General features: G+C 41.7%; 1 protein-coding gene across 1 annotated transcript in view; it reads right to left on the reverse strand.

The window, feature by feature from the left end:
• Positions 1-4,388: 4,388 nt before the first annotated feature.
• Positions 4,389-17,433, reverse strand: part of LDAH (lipid droplet associated hydrolase) — a 120,048-nt gene continuing 107,003 nt past the window's right edge. Inside the window, exon 7 of the mRNA XM_064707785.1 lies at positions 4,389-7,447. Coding sequence (XP_064563855.1) covers positions 7,256-7,447 — 192 coding nt within the window. The 3' untranslated portion in view covers positions 4,389-7,255. The remainder of the gene's footprint in view (positions 7,448-17,433) is intronic.

A 17,433-nucleotide genomic window follows, 5' to 3' on the forward strand; every position in this document is an offset into this window, starting at 1 on the left:
GGAAGGCTGAGGCTCAGCAGCAGGAGGACGTGGTGCAGTCTGTCCCTGTGGTGCAGTCTGTCCCTGTGGTGCAGTCTGTCAGTGCCCCTTTGGGCAGGGGGCAGAGAGGGGACAGCTCTGGCAGGGTTGAAGCTGGTGGGAGGAAGGGATCTGCTCACAATGGGTCACACACTCAAGTGCCTTTCTGATGGAAGTTGGGAGTGTTTGGGTCTCTCCTCCCCTTCTCTTTGCCACAATATCAGCCTGTGCTGGTGCCATCCTGGTCTCCACCATCAGAGGAATGAGACCCAGAGGCTGGGCCAAGCCTCCCTGGGAGCTGTGGCATTGGTCCCAGTTTTTGGGGAAATGGTAGCGTTCCCTGTGGGGTTTCATTCATTTCCTTGGTGAAGAGAGGGGAGGAGAACAGTAGCGAATAAACAGGAGGCCGAGCTTAGGGCTGTTTTGCTCCCAAGCTGGTCATCCCAGGGAGCTGTGTGCCAGGAATTGCTGAGCACCAAGGGGCTCCCAGGAGCTCAGCCAGCAGCAGCAGTGTGGAACAGCATCCACAGTCAGGAAAAGGGATGGTCACACAGGGACGGGCCAGGCTTTGGTCCTTGAAGGTGCCAGAGTTGCTGTGTAGGAAGTGATCAGCTGGGATGGGCATTTTGTAGGAGCAGCTCACCCTGTCCTTGCCCAGGGAGGAGGTGATCATCCTGCTTACATCCATCCCACCTGCTGTGAGTGATGAGCCTTTAAAGAAATGTCTGAGTTCCTGAGGTGCTGAAGGTGCAGAGCTCCCACATTTCAGCTTCAGCTGAAGCCAGGTTCGTGCAGTGCCTGTGCAAATGGAATCCCACAGCCTGAGGAGCAGCCAGGGGCTGTGCCCACCTGGTGTCACCAGCTCTGTCCAGCTCTGCAGCTCCACTGGGAAAGCTGGTGGAGATGCTGCTCAAAGGAAATGGACACTGGTCTGTGCAGCACAGACCTGCTCTGCTCCTGCTGCTCCCTGCCTCAGATGAAGCAGGGAGCAATGTTTATCCAGTTTGCCCAGTCCCTTTGTATCTCATCACTGTTCTCTGTTTCTGGAGTCAAGTCAACATTTTCTGGAGTTCCTCTGACAAAACGAGCCTCTCTGCTGGTCAGTCGTGGTTTTATTTATATGTTCTTTTCTTTGATTAGAAAGGAAAATATCAAAAAATTAAAAAGTTTCCAACAGCTGTATTTCTAGTAGTTATGATTCTTGAAGCAATACTCGTATCCCTGTGTGTGCCTCTGAACTATCCATGTATTTGTGCAGCTTTTTCAGGTCTGGGTGTGTGAAATATCTCTGAAGAAGATAGCTCTGAACGTGATGGTGTAAATGCATTGTTTGTATGTATCTAAAGTTTAAATAGATTGTACATATGGGATTGTAAATGAACTGTAAACAGCAATCTATATTTTCTTGAATATATTATATAGCAGTATATATTTGTTAAATAAATATTCTTGTATACTCTTCAATAACCTTTTTAATATTTTGTACAGATAAGTTTATTAAATATTTTATTGATAAATAGACCTCTGCAAGATTTTCTTTTGATGACTTGTGCTTGTGTCCTAAAACCAGATGTCAAGAGCAGCCTTTGTAAACCACCTTTATTCCCTGGGTTATCTAAGGTGTTAAACCAAAAATGAAATACCCATTCATTTTAAACTGCCTTCCAGGGAAGCCACAGGTATTTTCCAATAAATAAAGTCACAGAACAGTGAGTGTTTGTGATGGATTTATCATCAAATGTACATCCTTTTTCTTCCCCGTGTTTCTGAATAGTGTTCACCTGCCATGATGAGAAGCTATCCAGCTCCAGCCAGCCAGCCAGGATTCCCTCCATTGACTCCATCAACCAGGACAAGAGGAGGCTCCATGGAGACCTCATTGTGGACTTCATTGCCTAAAGGGGGGGTTGTAAAAAAGTGGGAGAGCAACTTTTTACACAGGCAGATAGTGATAGGACAATGGGGAATGGTTTTAAACTAAAAAGGAGAGATCTAGATTGGATATTAGGAGGAAATTCTTTCCTGTCAGGGTGGTGAGGCACTGGAACAGGTTGCCCAGAGCACCTGTGGATGCCCCATCCCTGGAAGTGTTCAAGGACAGGCTGGACTGAGAGTGAGGTGCTTTAGCAGGTGCTCCTGCAATGGACATCACCCAGGTGCCTTGGAGACAGAGAGTGAAGGCAATAGGGATTATGGCTCTCTCCTACATTCCTAAGCACACAGTACTGTGAACATGCAGGTGTGGAGTAAGGCACATTTGGAGGCATGGAAGGCATCAGGTTTGTGTTTTAGACATAGCAAACCAAACTCAGCTTTCAAGACCCAGAAGAAACGTGGAGAACTGAGCTGGAGTGAAGCATGGTCGTTTCTATTCCCAGTGCACACTGAGTGACTGACCAAGCAGGGCCCACCTTTTGGCCAGTGTTCTGCATCCCCACATGCCCATTTTTTGGTGACACTGGCCAAAGAGGAGATCTTTTGGTAAAGGTTCTCTGGGCAGGGAGGCAGGATGGCATTTTGCCCCTGGCCCACTCTGTGAGCATTTTACAGGAATGTGCTGTCCTAACAAGCTGTTTTCAACAGAGCAGTGAAGGGTGAGAGCAAATGGTTGTTCACAGGCATTGCACCACATCTTCACTGAAACCAGTGGGAGTGGTGGGGTTTGTGTTCAATGGTTTTCACTCCACAGCACTGCAGACTACTCAAGTGATCGACAACATAAACCAGGCAGTTTGTAACTGAAGAGAAATCAAAGGCACAGCAAGGACAGAGGAGATGTCCAAGGTCAAACATGAATACAACAGAAGAAAATGCATAGCATTGGTAAACCAGGACAGGATCTGAACTGGGGCTGAACCATTCTGGATACTTAAAATCCCATGGGTTTACTTTGTGGGTGAAAATACAAGTTCTTTCCTATAATCACCAATGAGTTGCTGTACCCCCTTCACAATGAGAGCATGTTAGGACATCAAAACATTTATGTCCTGAAAATGGCTTTCCTGTGTCCTACAAGTTAGATCAGAACAGTGGAATACTTTCCAAATTTTAAGGGTGCTGGTTAGGGAAGAAGACTAGATGAGTCTTGCCATTAGGAAAGCCCGTTTTTCCTAATTCTAAGTTACCTCATCCCATGGATTCCTTCTCAGTGTATGAAGCACAGTATTTCCGAGTCTGGGGGCTTTGTTGATGTTCACAAAGGAGGAGAGCAGGAGGCCCCCCTCATTTCCTCCTTCAGTGTGAATTGCTTCAAACAGGATGGAAAAGATCTTTGAGTGCCTGACTGGCAAACCCTGCAGTCAGGTACGTCAGTCAGATATTTTAAACAACACCTGTATTTTATTAGCTGCTGCAAGCACTTTCTGCAACACAACTGTTCTCCTGCAAGCACATTCCTGCAAGAGGCAAAACCCAGGCTGTTGACTATCAGCTCAAGCACTCTCAGAGTTTTTAATGAAATCCCTCCCTGCCTGTCCCATCTGAGCACGAGTGTCAGCCTGTTCCAGAACTTCTGCCTGACGCTACCGAGAGCAGCGATCGCTCCTGGCAGCTGCTTGTGCTGTTACTGCTGGGTCTGCTGCTTGTGCTCAGCCCCCATCAGCTGTTCCAGAAATATATGCTGTTTTAATAGTTCCTGGTCACTCACAAACGCTCTCTGGATCCTTATTTTGTAAATGTGCCAGGAAAGAGAACATTTGCTTGCAAGTGAAGAGCCTCAGAAACTTATTGTAGTTGGGAGTCTGAGCACGACCTGTGACACAGAGTGAAACAAATCTCTTGGGTCTAGTGAGTCTATCCAAACCCAGTAATAGTTTGAGTGACTTTAAAATGATAACATTGAACATCTTGTTTAAAGTCTTTGCTGGCAATTAGCTGGACCAAAGAAAGGGATGGGGGTGGATGCACATATAAACCCATTTTCTGTAAAATAAATACATAAATGACCTCAGCTGCAGAGAAGAGATTATCTGCTGTGGCTCATGTATGCAATCTGTCTCTGTGAGTCAAGAATCTGGTGTTTAGCTTGGAGTCCAACTCCAAATTCTTCACCATAAACACTGGGCAAGCACTCATCCAGCTTCCTGAAGGGACAAGCCTTACTGATCCACACACTCTATAGCTCATTCAGAGCAGCAAACATGGAGCTGGAAGCAGCAAGGGGAAACTGATTGATTATTTTGGAGAGGCTCTGGATAAAAATGCTTAAGAGAGTCAGGTGCCTACCACCCACAGATTTTCTGTGCACTTGGCAGATGTCTGCATTGCATGTGAAATTTGGGGTCTGGAAAGTATTTTTGTAGATTTTGTATGCATGAAGTAATAAAGGAGCTGAACTAGAACTAAACAAGTTACCAAAACAAAGACTCAAGTTACATTTTACCATAAATTTCTTTATTTTTGTTATTGGAGCTGTGTACTTTTATTAAAAGGTATCGATCTAGCAAAACACTTGCACATGAGTCAAAGTCACTGCACTAGCAGGGTTACTCGTGTGGTGAGAATCAAGCACAGATGTGGATGACAGTGAGTAGGTGCTACAGCTTACAGTCAATATATTTGTGATAGGTTTTCCAAGAATTCTTAAATAGTCTAAAACAGGCAAAAACCACACTGTGTTTTCATGGTAAATTGGCACATTTGGACCACAAGCACTTTTGACACTCTTTGCCTGGGGTGACAATGAACACCACGGGCTTCTGAGGAGCTGGATTCTCACTGTGTGGGATCTGCTCCTCTCAGGAAATACAGCTGTGGAAAGTAGGCCCGTGTGTTTTAGCAATGAACAGAGTAGCAAATTTTCAGATCTTTGCCTTACAGTAACAGCTTCTAGGCAGAAGGTAGCAATTGAATCAATATGGTTTTTATTTTTAATACTAGAGAAAATTCTTTTAAGAAAATTGTAAGGCATTCTTCTGCAGTAGATCTGGTCATCACTGACCAGACCTAATCTCAGTTTAGGTCTTAATGCAGTTAGGATTTAGTATAATGGATTAACTTTTGTATAAAAGGCATACACAAGTCAAGTACAAGTATTGCTAAATTAATTCCTCATACAAAGTATACGCATAATGCACTGTAAACAACTGCTTCTCATAGGTGCTTCAGTTTCCAGGCTGTAGTAGCTGCTTGTCATCTTTGGTTAATGCAAGAATCTGTCTGGTCTCAGGAGATCCACTACAACAGCTGAACTCCCACAAACTGAGTCTTTGTCCATTCCCTGACTCCACATACTTCAAAGAACAAATGTTTTGTTCAACCACACCAATGTGCAAACCAAAACAACCAAGTGAGCTGTGGTTTTTATGCTGCTGACATACAGACAGGTGCACATGTACATGTATGTGTACATTAAAGTATCTCCACCTATGGGCACGTCCTCCCTGGCTCTGCCCCAGGGAAAACCTCAGCCAGCAGATGCAGGGAGCATCTGCCACAAGGCCTTCCAGCTGGGATGATCCCAACATCTGGGGATATCACACACACACATACAACTGTGGACTTCTACAGTGAGCACAAGGATTGTTTTGATCATGACTGAATATGGACCTGTAAATATGGAAAGTCCCGTGACTCTCCAATAGGCAGAATCAGTTGCATGGGCAAAGTCTCCTCACTTTGATCGTGTCTGGTTCCTCCCCACGCTGCTGAAACTGTGCTCCCAGTGTTCCTGCTCCACTCATCATGGCCATTTCATTACGTGGCAGTGTGATTGGAAATACCACTGGCTAGTCTCAAAAGCGAAACCAGTTTCTGATACAGAGAAGGTCACTTAAATCCGGTGCCAGTCTGCAGGTTTGAAAACTAGTCCCAGATTCCAGGAACTGAACTCTATTACAAGTTGCTCTAAATATTAGTGAAAGGTTCAAGGGGGGTTTAGAGAGCAGTGGAAGGGGTGTGTATAACTGTGTAAGAAAACAAAGCAACTAACTGATCTGGCATCACAGAGAACATTCCCCAATACCATTCTCACATGTATCAAAACTGGTAATAAATCATGTAAGTTAGATACTCAGTGCATCATCTAAATTCATCTTTTTGCAAGGACAGGACCTCCCCTGACTACTCTGTAGTGTTTTGCTTATTTATAAATGTCTTTATGAACTCCACAGGGAGACTTTTTCACAGGTTCATGGCTAGAAAGCTTTTCCTGATTACACTTGGCTCTGTTCCCCTTACTTGCAATATTTTCATTTCTAGCTATTCCCTGCAACTTCTTTTGTTATCACAACTGGTAGGAGGCTTTTTTCTTTTTTTTTTTTTCCATCTGTAAAGGAAAGGGTTCACCAAATGTGAGGAACAGGGAACTTGTCAGCACCATGCAAGGCTCTGGTTCTCAACATTCATGCCATGTCATGGGTGCAGCCATGGCACAGTAACAGATGTTTTCTGATGGGGAACGTACCTAATTTGTGGCTTGGCAGAAAATTTCATACTTCAGTCCTTAGAGCAAAGAACTGAAATTTAGACATGCATCAAAAGTGGTTCAATTCTTTAAAGTTGCTGAGCAAGCACTGTTCTCATGGACTTCATTAGGAGAGCTAGGCCACCTAGAAGTTGTTATACATGGATTCTGCAATCCATTTTAACTTTTAAATACTGGCATTTTTGACCAGTGTACTTTCCCTTCTCTACAGTCAACTGAAAAATGAAACACTTGGCCATGTTCCAGGTAAGAGATCCTTATATATCCCTTGCTGAGCAGCCACAGATACCTCACAGCATTTCTAATACCCTGTGGAGTCCTGGCAGTGCTCCAAACCCGTGGTGGGACTTGGAGAAACTGCACACCTGATCTCCACATCTTCCCTGAACCCATCCCAAACTCAGCCTGACCACCGACCCCCTCTGACCCAGAGGAGACAAGGTCAGGGCTGCCCAGGACCACTGCCAGGACCCACCCACATGCGGACACTTCTGCAGCAGAGAGTGGGGTGCTGGCAGCTCAGGTACAGTTGTGTCAGCATTGTCTAAAGTGCCAGCAGACAATAAATATTCCACCCTTTGCCATGTCTTCCAGAGTCCTGAAGACTCAGGATGAAACTACATAAGCACTGAGTCAATAAAACTATACTTTGGACCAGCCAGTCTCTCTTTAACTTTCTCTAAAACATCTCAATAGAAAACAAGCCATAATCTATAGTAAACAGAAAAAAAAATAAGACAGACTCTCTCACAAAGAAATTTACACGTTCACAAAATAATTACATCTTTTTCTTGTTGATCACTGAATTAGTGTTTATAATTTGGTCAGATCATCCTGTAGCCAGTCTGTGATCATGGCAGCCATCTCCTTGCTGGCATCGAGCACGAAGGCATGGCGGAGCCCCTTCTCACAGAGCCGGATGTCCCCGTCTGGAAAATCCATTTTGATCTCGTCGTAGTAGTGCTGTGGACACCAGCTGTCTCCAGTTCCATAGTAAAAAATCAGCTAGGAAGAAAAGCACATCAAATAATCAGTGTGGAATGTTACTGATGGAGCAACCAATGCAATAGTTTGGAAATAAGCAATGCATCAAATCCTCAGATACACTGTGAGGAATAGCAGACTGGTACTTCTTGGTTGTTTCCAGGTCTGCAGGTATGATGAAGACAATTAGATGCTCTGCAAAATTGTGGAACACAATAGAGGTTTAACTCTGAAAACAGAAATCTGCTGATGAAAGCCTGGCTGACTTAGTAAATTTCTTATTATGGCTCAAAACATGGAGTTGTCCATGAAGTGCCTCCCGCAAGCAGCCCAGCTGTTGTGTTTTTCATAGCTGTTAGCAGTTTTCTGTGTTAGCTTTCCAGCTATTTTAAAAAAGCAATGACCAGGCACAACTTCACCTATATTACATTGCTCAAATCCCCATCCAACGTGACCCTAAATTTTTTGAGGGCTGAGGCATCCACCACCTCTCTGGGCAACCTGTGCCAGTGTCTCAGCACCCTCACTGTGAAAACACCTCCTACCGACAGCCAGTCTGAACTGATCTGCTTTCAGTTTAAAACCAATGCCCCTTGTCCTATTGCAATAGGCCTTGCTAAAAATTTTCTTACATTCCTATTTTTCTTACAGGTCCCTTTAGGTACTGGAAGGTGCTCCAAGGTCTCCTGGAGCCTTCCCTTCTCCAGGCTGAACAGTCCCAACTCTCTGTCTTATCCTTGTGAAGCCTGTGTGGAGTGCAGGCACCTCCCGGAGACCAACAAACAACTGTCTTCTGGTTGTAACATGGAACTAAAATTCTGCAAAAGTCCATTTTGCTTTGATTTTGCCCAAATAACCTTGGCTGATGACATACATGAAGCAGGTGCTACCTGTCCTAGAGCCCACCTAAACATGAAAGTTGTAAATTCCAGGAAAATATCATCTTCAGGGAAGTGACTTTTCTCTCTGTCAGAAGCAGTGAATGTCACATTTCCCCAAGTCATCACTTCTCCTCATTTTCAGCTCACCTTTGCCTGCTATAGCTATGCTTTTCGATTTCTATAAAGTATATGAGGGTGAATTAGTTTTCTGGGAGAGAGTAAAAAACCTATGGATTTCAGACTGTACAAGAACAAGATTAATGGGGAGCAGTCTTCATACTAAAATGTTCGAATGCAGGTACCAGAAGGATGCTGATTGCTCAACACATCACACACAGCTTGGCCCAATTCCATTATTCACATTTGTTTTATATTTCATTTCTGTACTTCAGTGAATAATTGAGCAATGCTAACATAAATTAGGGGACAAGAAGTTTTCCTTTCATCACAAATATCTTCAATTCCATCATTTTTGTAGCCATGTGGAATATAAATAAATGGACCCACTGGGGTAGAGGTGGGCTAAGAGCCCAGACTGCATTTCACAAACTATTACAAGGTTTTGTCTAACTCACTTTTCTCTTGCTGAAGTTTGCCCAAATCTTGTACATTATTGACTATTGGCTGTATCCAAAATATAGTATCTCAGTTGCACAGACAGCAACCCTAGTTATACTTCTATTTCCGTGCAAAACATAGAACATAAACCATCCCATATTAACAAACATTACTGGTTTCCTTTGTCACTCACTACTTGCTGAAAACAAGGTGTGTGTTGTTTGCTCTAGCAGAAAATTTCTTTTGATCTTGCCTTCAATTCATCAATCACAAGATATCAAACTAGCAAGAGTTCTTCAGAAAAGCCAATGTAAAATGTCCAGATGCACTCAGGCCTTTTGGAAGCAAAACACCTGACCAAATTATGTTCAACCCTGGGCTCCATTACCAACAGATACAGAACTAAAGATTATGAAACTGAGAGGAAAAAAAAGCAATGCAGCAGCTCCAATTTAATGGAGTAGTCCTTGAAATGGTTAGATTTTTTGAAAGGCAAGTTACAGAGACTCATCACACAACCATTTAGAAAAAGATGAAAAGCCATTTACACTTACAAAGGTGGATGAAATACTTGGCTTAGTCTGCATAGACTGTGAAATGGGCTGTTCTCCAGGTAGGGTTGTAAACTTGAGAACTCACAGATTTGAAAATGGCTAAATGGAAGATTTATGTGCATTCTTAGCTTGCCCCTGGTATATTTGCATTACAGTTTAATCTTTCACTGCATGATCCAAAGGATCCTTGATTCACTCAATCCACTGACAGGATGATATTCAGCTGATGAGCTGCTATTTGATAGTATTTTTCATTTTAAATTCTGTGTGCGGTCTTGGGATTTATTTACTACATATTTCATGGTTTACAGACAGGATTTATTTTCTTTATGCTCTGCATTCCTCTGGCATGCACTACTACAGGATTCACATGCTCACATTTATTAATTTAGTTTTGCAGCACCTTAGTGGCAATTTTTATCTTCATTTTGCAGGAGGAGCACAGAAATTAATGTCAAACTACATTTATTAATATGAAAGCATGTAGTGTGGAGTGAAACACCTCAAGCTGGTTTTCCAGAGTGTGCAGCATTACACAGTATCAACTGTACTCAAAGAACAGCACTCCTGGACTGCTTTTGCAGGTGTTCTGAAACACTGTTTATCTGTCTGTAATACACATTTCAAGGTCTTAAATGAGATATTCAGAAAAATGAGAACAAACTGTGACTACCTATGAAAAATATTGATGACTCCACCAAGAGCCTATTCTCTTAAAAGTTTAGGTGCCTTTACCATCAGCTTACTCCCTTTTACTTCAACAGGCATTTTACCCCTTCTGCCACAGATGAACTTGTACATCCAGCATGCTGTCTCCTCCATTACACAGCTCTTTTGGTTAATGAAGGAAGAAAAAGGAAAATGGATGTTTTAATGAAAGATCAGTGCTGCATACTTACACAAAAGGTGTCTGAATTGAGGTCAGTGCTCCCCAGCTGTGAAATGCTTGGTAATGCAGCTGGTTTTAGCAGAACCTGTGTGTACCGTCTGCTGGGCTTTGAGGAGGTAAACCAAACCTCAGCTATTTCACATGTGGCACCTACAAGTGCTGCCAACAGTGTCAACACCTCCAGATTTGCTGCTTTAGGCCTCTGTTCCTTAAGGTCATGGTGCAATTGAAAGAAGCAGCACTGTCAGCTTCTGGCCAGAGGAGCATGGGACACCTTCCTCCTGCTGTCACATTGGAGGCATCCAGCACAGAAATTAATGATTTAGTTTGGAAATCTACGGTGTGTTTTTGAAGCAAACGTCCAGTTTGTCCATCTTTACCATACTTTGGTTACCATACTTTGGACCACATGGAGTCCTTCCAACTGAAACTAAAACAAAGATGCTCTTCAGGATCACACTTAAAAACCTCCAGTCACCAATGGACATTTAGTCAACTGTTGGTACCTCAGGACCTGGAACACCAGGTCCTCACTACTTACTATCCATCTCTACAAATTCTTTTATGTTGTTCTGCTTCTGTTCTTAAGGCAAACACAGTAAATGGCATCTGCTGAGAACAAGAACAATAAGATTTTGGAAATTTAGGTTCCATTCCAACCAGAAAAGGGCAGAACTTTTACCAACTACTGGTCTTGTTGTCCAGTCATTTGCTCACTCTTTACAGGTGACGTTCTGTGACCCTTTCTGGTCTCAAGACTGCCCTACACCCACTTTGGTTCTTTATTTTAGTTTTATTCTCCATATCTCATTATTTCCAATTGGTACTACTTCTGCTTCTTGTTCTAGTCCCCCATTCTTGCCCTGCAAAGTCCAGATTTTAGTCTCCTTGGTCCTCCACCTTGTTTTGAGTCCCCACTTCAACTCTAGTTGTTTTTTCTAGAGCCTCTACTCCCAGCACTGTTCCTCAAGCATCTCTCAGAGCAGCAGTTGTTCCTGTCAGCAGGGCTGGGTTCAGTTCAGCACAAAAACATCTATGTACAGGTGACTGTACCGTGGTGTTTACATGTGTACCAGGCACCACAATTTCCATCACGCATTCAGGAAAGATGGCTTTGCTCGGGTAGTTCCAATCCACCACGTCCTGTAGCATCAGAAGCTTTCCTTGGGCCAAACAAACAGAGCCTTTGGTTCTTCCTGCCTCCTCCTCCTGCTCCTTTCTGTTTGCTGCTCCCTCACTAGTTACCTCTTTACTACTCAGCATGTGTCTCCTCTACATTGGAAAGAGAACCTTCCCTCTCCAAGCTAGGAACTGCCACCATGAGAAAACAGTGCATTTTCCCTGAGCTTTATTTGCAGACATTGTAGAATCCTTTGGATTGAAACAGAACCAGTCAAGGTAGGACAGACACGTGTGTCATACATGCAACTAAGTAAGGTTTGTGTCTGTTATAATCAACTAAGAACAGTTTTTAAACAAGATTTGGGTAACTTGATGCTGCAGTTATTTTTCCTGCTTATTTCATGTGCAGGTGTTGGTGTGTGCACTCTGTCCATGTGCCCACACCTGCACATCCAAAACTTTACAGAAGTGGTTTTTAATTTCAAATTCTTCCTTATTACTGGATTATGAGAAAGAGCAAGACTGCAACCAAGGTGTAAATTTTCAGTGATCCAGATGTTGGTACAGGGCCTAGGAAACCTGACAGCTACTTGACTGCCATTTATGAGATTGACCATCTCCTTGTGAATAACAAAATGTATCTGCTCTTTGCCTCTGTCACACACAGACAAGAAATACACAGATTTTAAAACTTCTCCCTCTTTCCTAATACCTTTAAACAGCACAATTTTAGATATATTTAAATGAAAGTTTCCAGAATCCGTCTTGCCATCTTAATTTTAACACCAGGAGCTTTGCTATTGGAGCAGGCAGGCAGGAATAATTAACAAACCATGTGTAACCAGAGGCACATGGGATCTCCATTAATGTAGGGAACACTGGCATGCACTATATGGCCTGCACGGATCTGTAAAATGCGTATTTTCCTGTGGATGGTGGATGGCTGTAAAGACATCCTGAGTCAGCACAACCACGGCACCAGCAATGGAAAGCTGCTGCCAATCCAAGCATTCAGAAATGATGAGTCAGGCCCCCAAAATAATTAGACTAGCTTAAAAATAAACAGATTTGCAAAACAATAAATAGGAAGTTCTTTCTGGCTTTGCTGTGGGCTAAACTTTTCAATATTTGCATTTTTTTAAACTTTTCTGCCATGAGGGTGAGAGGATTATCTTTTATACTTTTTCAATATTGAATGGTGAGACTTCCAGGTATTCCTGACTCAGAAGGGAAATGGCACCTACCACTGGACATGACAAAGACTTCATGATTCCTGATGCAATATCCTGCTTGCTAGGAGTGAGTAAAACATGTCCTCCTTCAGAATCTGCTGATCCTGAAGGCACAGTGAAGGGCACGTGGGCTGTCTTTGCCAGCCATTTCAATGCTGCATTTGAAATAGTTATGCAATTTCTAAACTCCAAATAGCTTTAAAATAACAGCAGTATTCTTAGATGATGATTTATCATTAAATGGCTCAGAAGTATTTTCAGCCTTAGCTTCTGTAAAATAAAACACAAGTCCAAATAGTGCTCCGTCAGCCTCATACCCTGTAATATGGTATTTGTACTCTGACACTGCACAATGATGGCAGCTGCTAAGTAAACATCAGAAGGGTCTGAGATTTGTATCAACAGGATGTTTACATTTTAAAGAGTTTCTAAGAAAATAATAAAGATTTCCTGCAGTTGACTCCATTGGCACTTGTTATAGTATGTATGACAGTTCACAGAAGTGAATTACAGAGAGATTTCTTTTCTGCCTCTTCTGTAACTGTCAAAGACCAGCACTGAAAAAAAAAGTTAAAATATATTAATTGAATTTTTTCTATTTCTCCGGAATGTGGTGCATGTTGTAACAAATTTTGGATCTTATTACATGGGCAGGCACCACTGCAGCTGATGGCCAAAGTGAAGGACTGATCTCTGTGGATATAAAGGAGTGGCATACGTGCAATAGCAGGACTGCCCCAGTGGCCTTGCTGAAATCCTTGTCTCTGATACATTCACATTTTATCAGTATTACTCCCACATGCATTCACTGACTGCTCCAGCAGCTTCTCTCTGGGTGACATCTCTCAACAGTAACCAGTTCTATTTGTTCTTGGATGAAAACTAGTTTAAAAGGCATTATCCCAAAATCACTTTTAGTTTCAACCAAGGTTTATAGAAAATTACTTAGTTCTCTGGAATTATGAAAGTGTCTCCACCTTATCCTGCCAAAAGAATAGGGGAACAGACTGGTTTGGGACATACTTTTTTAAAATTTGCTTCAGTTGTACTTTGGCTTCTGGGAATTCAAAGAGCTGGCATTGCCTTAGGAAGCCCTAAATGCTTTGGGATATGGTTCTCTGAGATACCATCTCTTTCCTTTGTGATGCTGCCATGGTTGAGATCAGCCAGTTTGATGGTAAGGTCCTGGGGAACTTACTTCTCAGCTTGTTTTATCAGAACTGGGTTTTCTCAGCTTTCCAAGGGCAGTAGGAAGCCCAGTGTTTTCAGCTGGACTGTTTGGAGAAAAGGCAGTTGACAATCTGGGGTCCTGATGCTCTTTTTAAATACCCACCTGTAGGACCTGCAGTGAAGGTGTAATGGGTAGCTCAAGTGCTTGTGCTGAGTTTATTTAACATAATGGTGGCCAGTGTTGTTAAGCCAGCATAAATAAAAAACAAAACCAGCTTCCCTGTCTGGAAAGGACGTGCAGAAACATTTTACTATGAGAAAAATTAGGATGCAATCCCTTAGATAGGGCCCAATGTAGTGGCTATTTTGCATGTGATTCCAGGTGTGTGAGGGCTCTCCCCAGTGAGAATATTCAAGTATTCTCACACAGTTTTCATGCCTTTATCAATGTTGAGACTTGGTAAATCAACAAAGGGAAAAGGGCTTCTCTAACTCTGCTTTAGTTTATTATCAACACTACTGGCTGCTCTGCACAAAGACCCATGAGATCAACAGAGACCACTTGTATTTCCACTTTCTCACAGATAATGATGGGTCAAACTCAATGCAAAGTAAAACTGCTTTTAAAAAGGATGCACAGGATTTATCAACAAATCAGAGTGATTAACTTATTTATATTATCTATGTTACTTTTAAAGACTTAAAAGCATTTTGAGGATATATATTTAGATGTGTCAGGAACATGAACATTTCAGAAGTCTGTATAAATACCAAAATAAAAACAAACAGACCTGAAACCCTATTAAGCAATACCACTGCTGGGACAGATTCTTCCAACTGTATTTACTGCAAGCAGTTTTTCCCTCTGAGTATCAGCCTGACACAGTCTACATTCACTAGGACTTAATGTAAGTCAAATGTCTCCTGCAACAGCAGGACCAGAATCTGGCTGTAAAAGGCAATGGTCCTCAGTGGGAAGCATTGCAAAGGGGAACTAAGAAACAAAGGAGTATAAGGGGTTGATGTTAACTTTTAAATATTCTTCAGAAGGCCGGGGAAATACTGCTATCTTTGCTCACTGTGTGCAGCACACACCTTGTACTCACACCAAAAATTTTGGAAATTCTTGTCATCACTTCTTTACTAGAATACCACACAGCACAAATGATGGTAACAGATGCCTTGTTACAGAGTACATGAAACATCACAGTTAAGTATATAGTGGTATACTGACTTTTTAAAATGCTCACTGGGATCCTTTTCCACCAAGGAGAGAAGCTGCTGATCCCTGATTAGGCATTCTGGGCACTTCAAAGAAAAGCTGGTTCTTCTGGTTAAATGACAAAATCCCCAAGCAGATGTGCAACTTCCCTGGCTTCAACTCTGCACCTCCAGGGAGCGCAAGCCAAAAAGGATGTGAGACCAGCCAAAAACAGAGGTGTTCTTGGCTACAGAGAACACTTTGCACCTATTCAGAAAGAGTGTTTGGAAGGTTTTTCACAAATGTAGGCAAGCACCTCACTCACGCTGTGGGCAGGCCAAATATTTGTAACATTCTTTTAAGCACGTACCTTCAGATCATGCTCCTGTCACTGGGAATCACTACTAACCCACATGGATGTCCACAGAGACTCAAACAAAAAGACTAGGCAACATCAAAACAGTTGCTTCAGGGGTCAAAATAGTTCTTGGTTGCTTAGTTTAAAAAAAATTCTCTAGCAAGGACAGTTTTGCAAAATAAAAGACTAGCACTTCTCTGTGGAGAGGAAATACTTCATTCTTCAGCCTTTATTCTAAACCTCTGCATGTCACTGTTTAGTTGATACTTTTGGAGAACATATCTACGGTATCATTGGTGTGATATAAACTTGCACTGCTTTAAATTCTAAATACTAAATTTTAAATTCTAAATACACCATACACATTGGAATAAGCACAAAGTAGTAAACATAGACTTCATTAATTCAATTTTTTCAAAACTGTATTTCTTCCCCACTTAATCATCTATAAGGTCTATATGCCACCTACAATACAAACTTCCACAGTTTGAGTGAAAATAGGTTAATATGTTGATAAATTTCCAGTTTGTAACTTTCTTATCAAACAGGTTGGGTTTTTTCATCTTTGTATCTCTACTTCAGATGTTTCCTGTCTTTTTCCTTATGCAATCAATGCAACTGCTACACCAGACCACTGGCAAAAAACTCAAGGAACATATAAATGTTTTTGGATTAACATGCCAACCAAAAGAATCCTGATTTGCAGTTGAAAGAGATGGTTTATGATCTTAAAAAATTGTGAACCACTACAAAAGTTCACTGATTCAAGAATTGCTGAAGCCTGTGGAAGCTCTTCAATGAATTTAAAAGAGCTTTGGAGCAGATCCTACATTTCAAAATAGGACTATTGTGTAATACACATGGACTAATGAACCAGATACATCTCTCAATAAATGCAGAATCTGAGGGGTGATTATTTTAAGAGGGGTTCCTCTATAAGCACCTAGTTTTACCCTTTCATGTAATTATCTTCTTGATTCATATAAGGTTATATTTATTATAACAGGTTTATATGCTTAGAAAAAGACTCAATAAGGCTAAGTCTTAAAAGAGAGCAATAAACAGGACACAATGCAAACTTAAAAATCTAAGTTCTGTAGAGAATCTCTATAAGGAAATATCATTGTCCATTCCAGGCACGCTAGTGAATGCCCAATACATCCATTTTCCTCTGCCTTTTAAATTATTTTTATTCTGTTTGTAAAAGCTTCATGATGCCTAGTGCTGATCCATCTTTTAAGAACATGGAATTACACCCACTTCCTTTTGTGCAGGAATTACAATAAACTTCCTCTAGTGCAGTAGTATCGTTGCCTCCAGCTTCTGTTAGGAAAGGGAGTTGGTGTTATTACAGTGAAAGAACACAGGTAGCTCAGCTTAGACATGATCAGCTAATAATTAACCTCCAGATCTGAGGAAATCTTTTATCAGTATCCCTTACCTTATTTGTTTTGATTTTCTGGTTTATCACAACCCCCCATGACACTGAAATATGAAGCTCAAACTCCCGTACATCCATGTACTGCTTGATCTGGACAAATAATATTACACAGTATTTCAAAGGCTCTATCATATATAACTTTGTTAGAAGACAGGTCTCCATCTCCTCATACAGTTCCACGGCTATCTAATGTGCACAAGTCCTGACTTTAAAATAGTTTAAGTGAAAAACCTCACTTAATTATCCAAACAATATTCCAGCTCCCATTCTTTCAACATAAATCCAAGCAATCAACTTTGTTAGACTAAGAATCTGCACTCTGGTGATAAAATTTCTCCTGGTCCCTAGCTAGTATTAATTATAGTTAAACCTGGACATGGAAAGATTGGAATAATTTTGTGTCTCTTCTTTCAGATCACAGAATGCAAATAAGATCCAGAAATAACTTTTCTATTCCACAGCAGCTGGCAAAGTCAGGTGTTAAGATTGGCTTTTACCATATGATCACAGAGACTACTAAACAGTATAAATTTTTTGAAGTAACAGCTTGCCAGTTCTATAGCAACTTGGACTATAGTTCCTGTTTTTATAAACTTCCAAC

This window comes from Zonotrichia leucophrys, chromosome 3, assembly GCF_028769735.1.
Source record: "Zonotrichia leucophrys gambelii isolate GWCS_2022_RI chromosome 3, RI_Zleu_2.0, whole genome shotgun sequence".
Lineage (NCBI taxonomy): Eukaryota > Metazoa > Chordata > Aves > Passeriformes > Passerellidae > Zonotrichia > Zonotrichia leucophrys.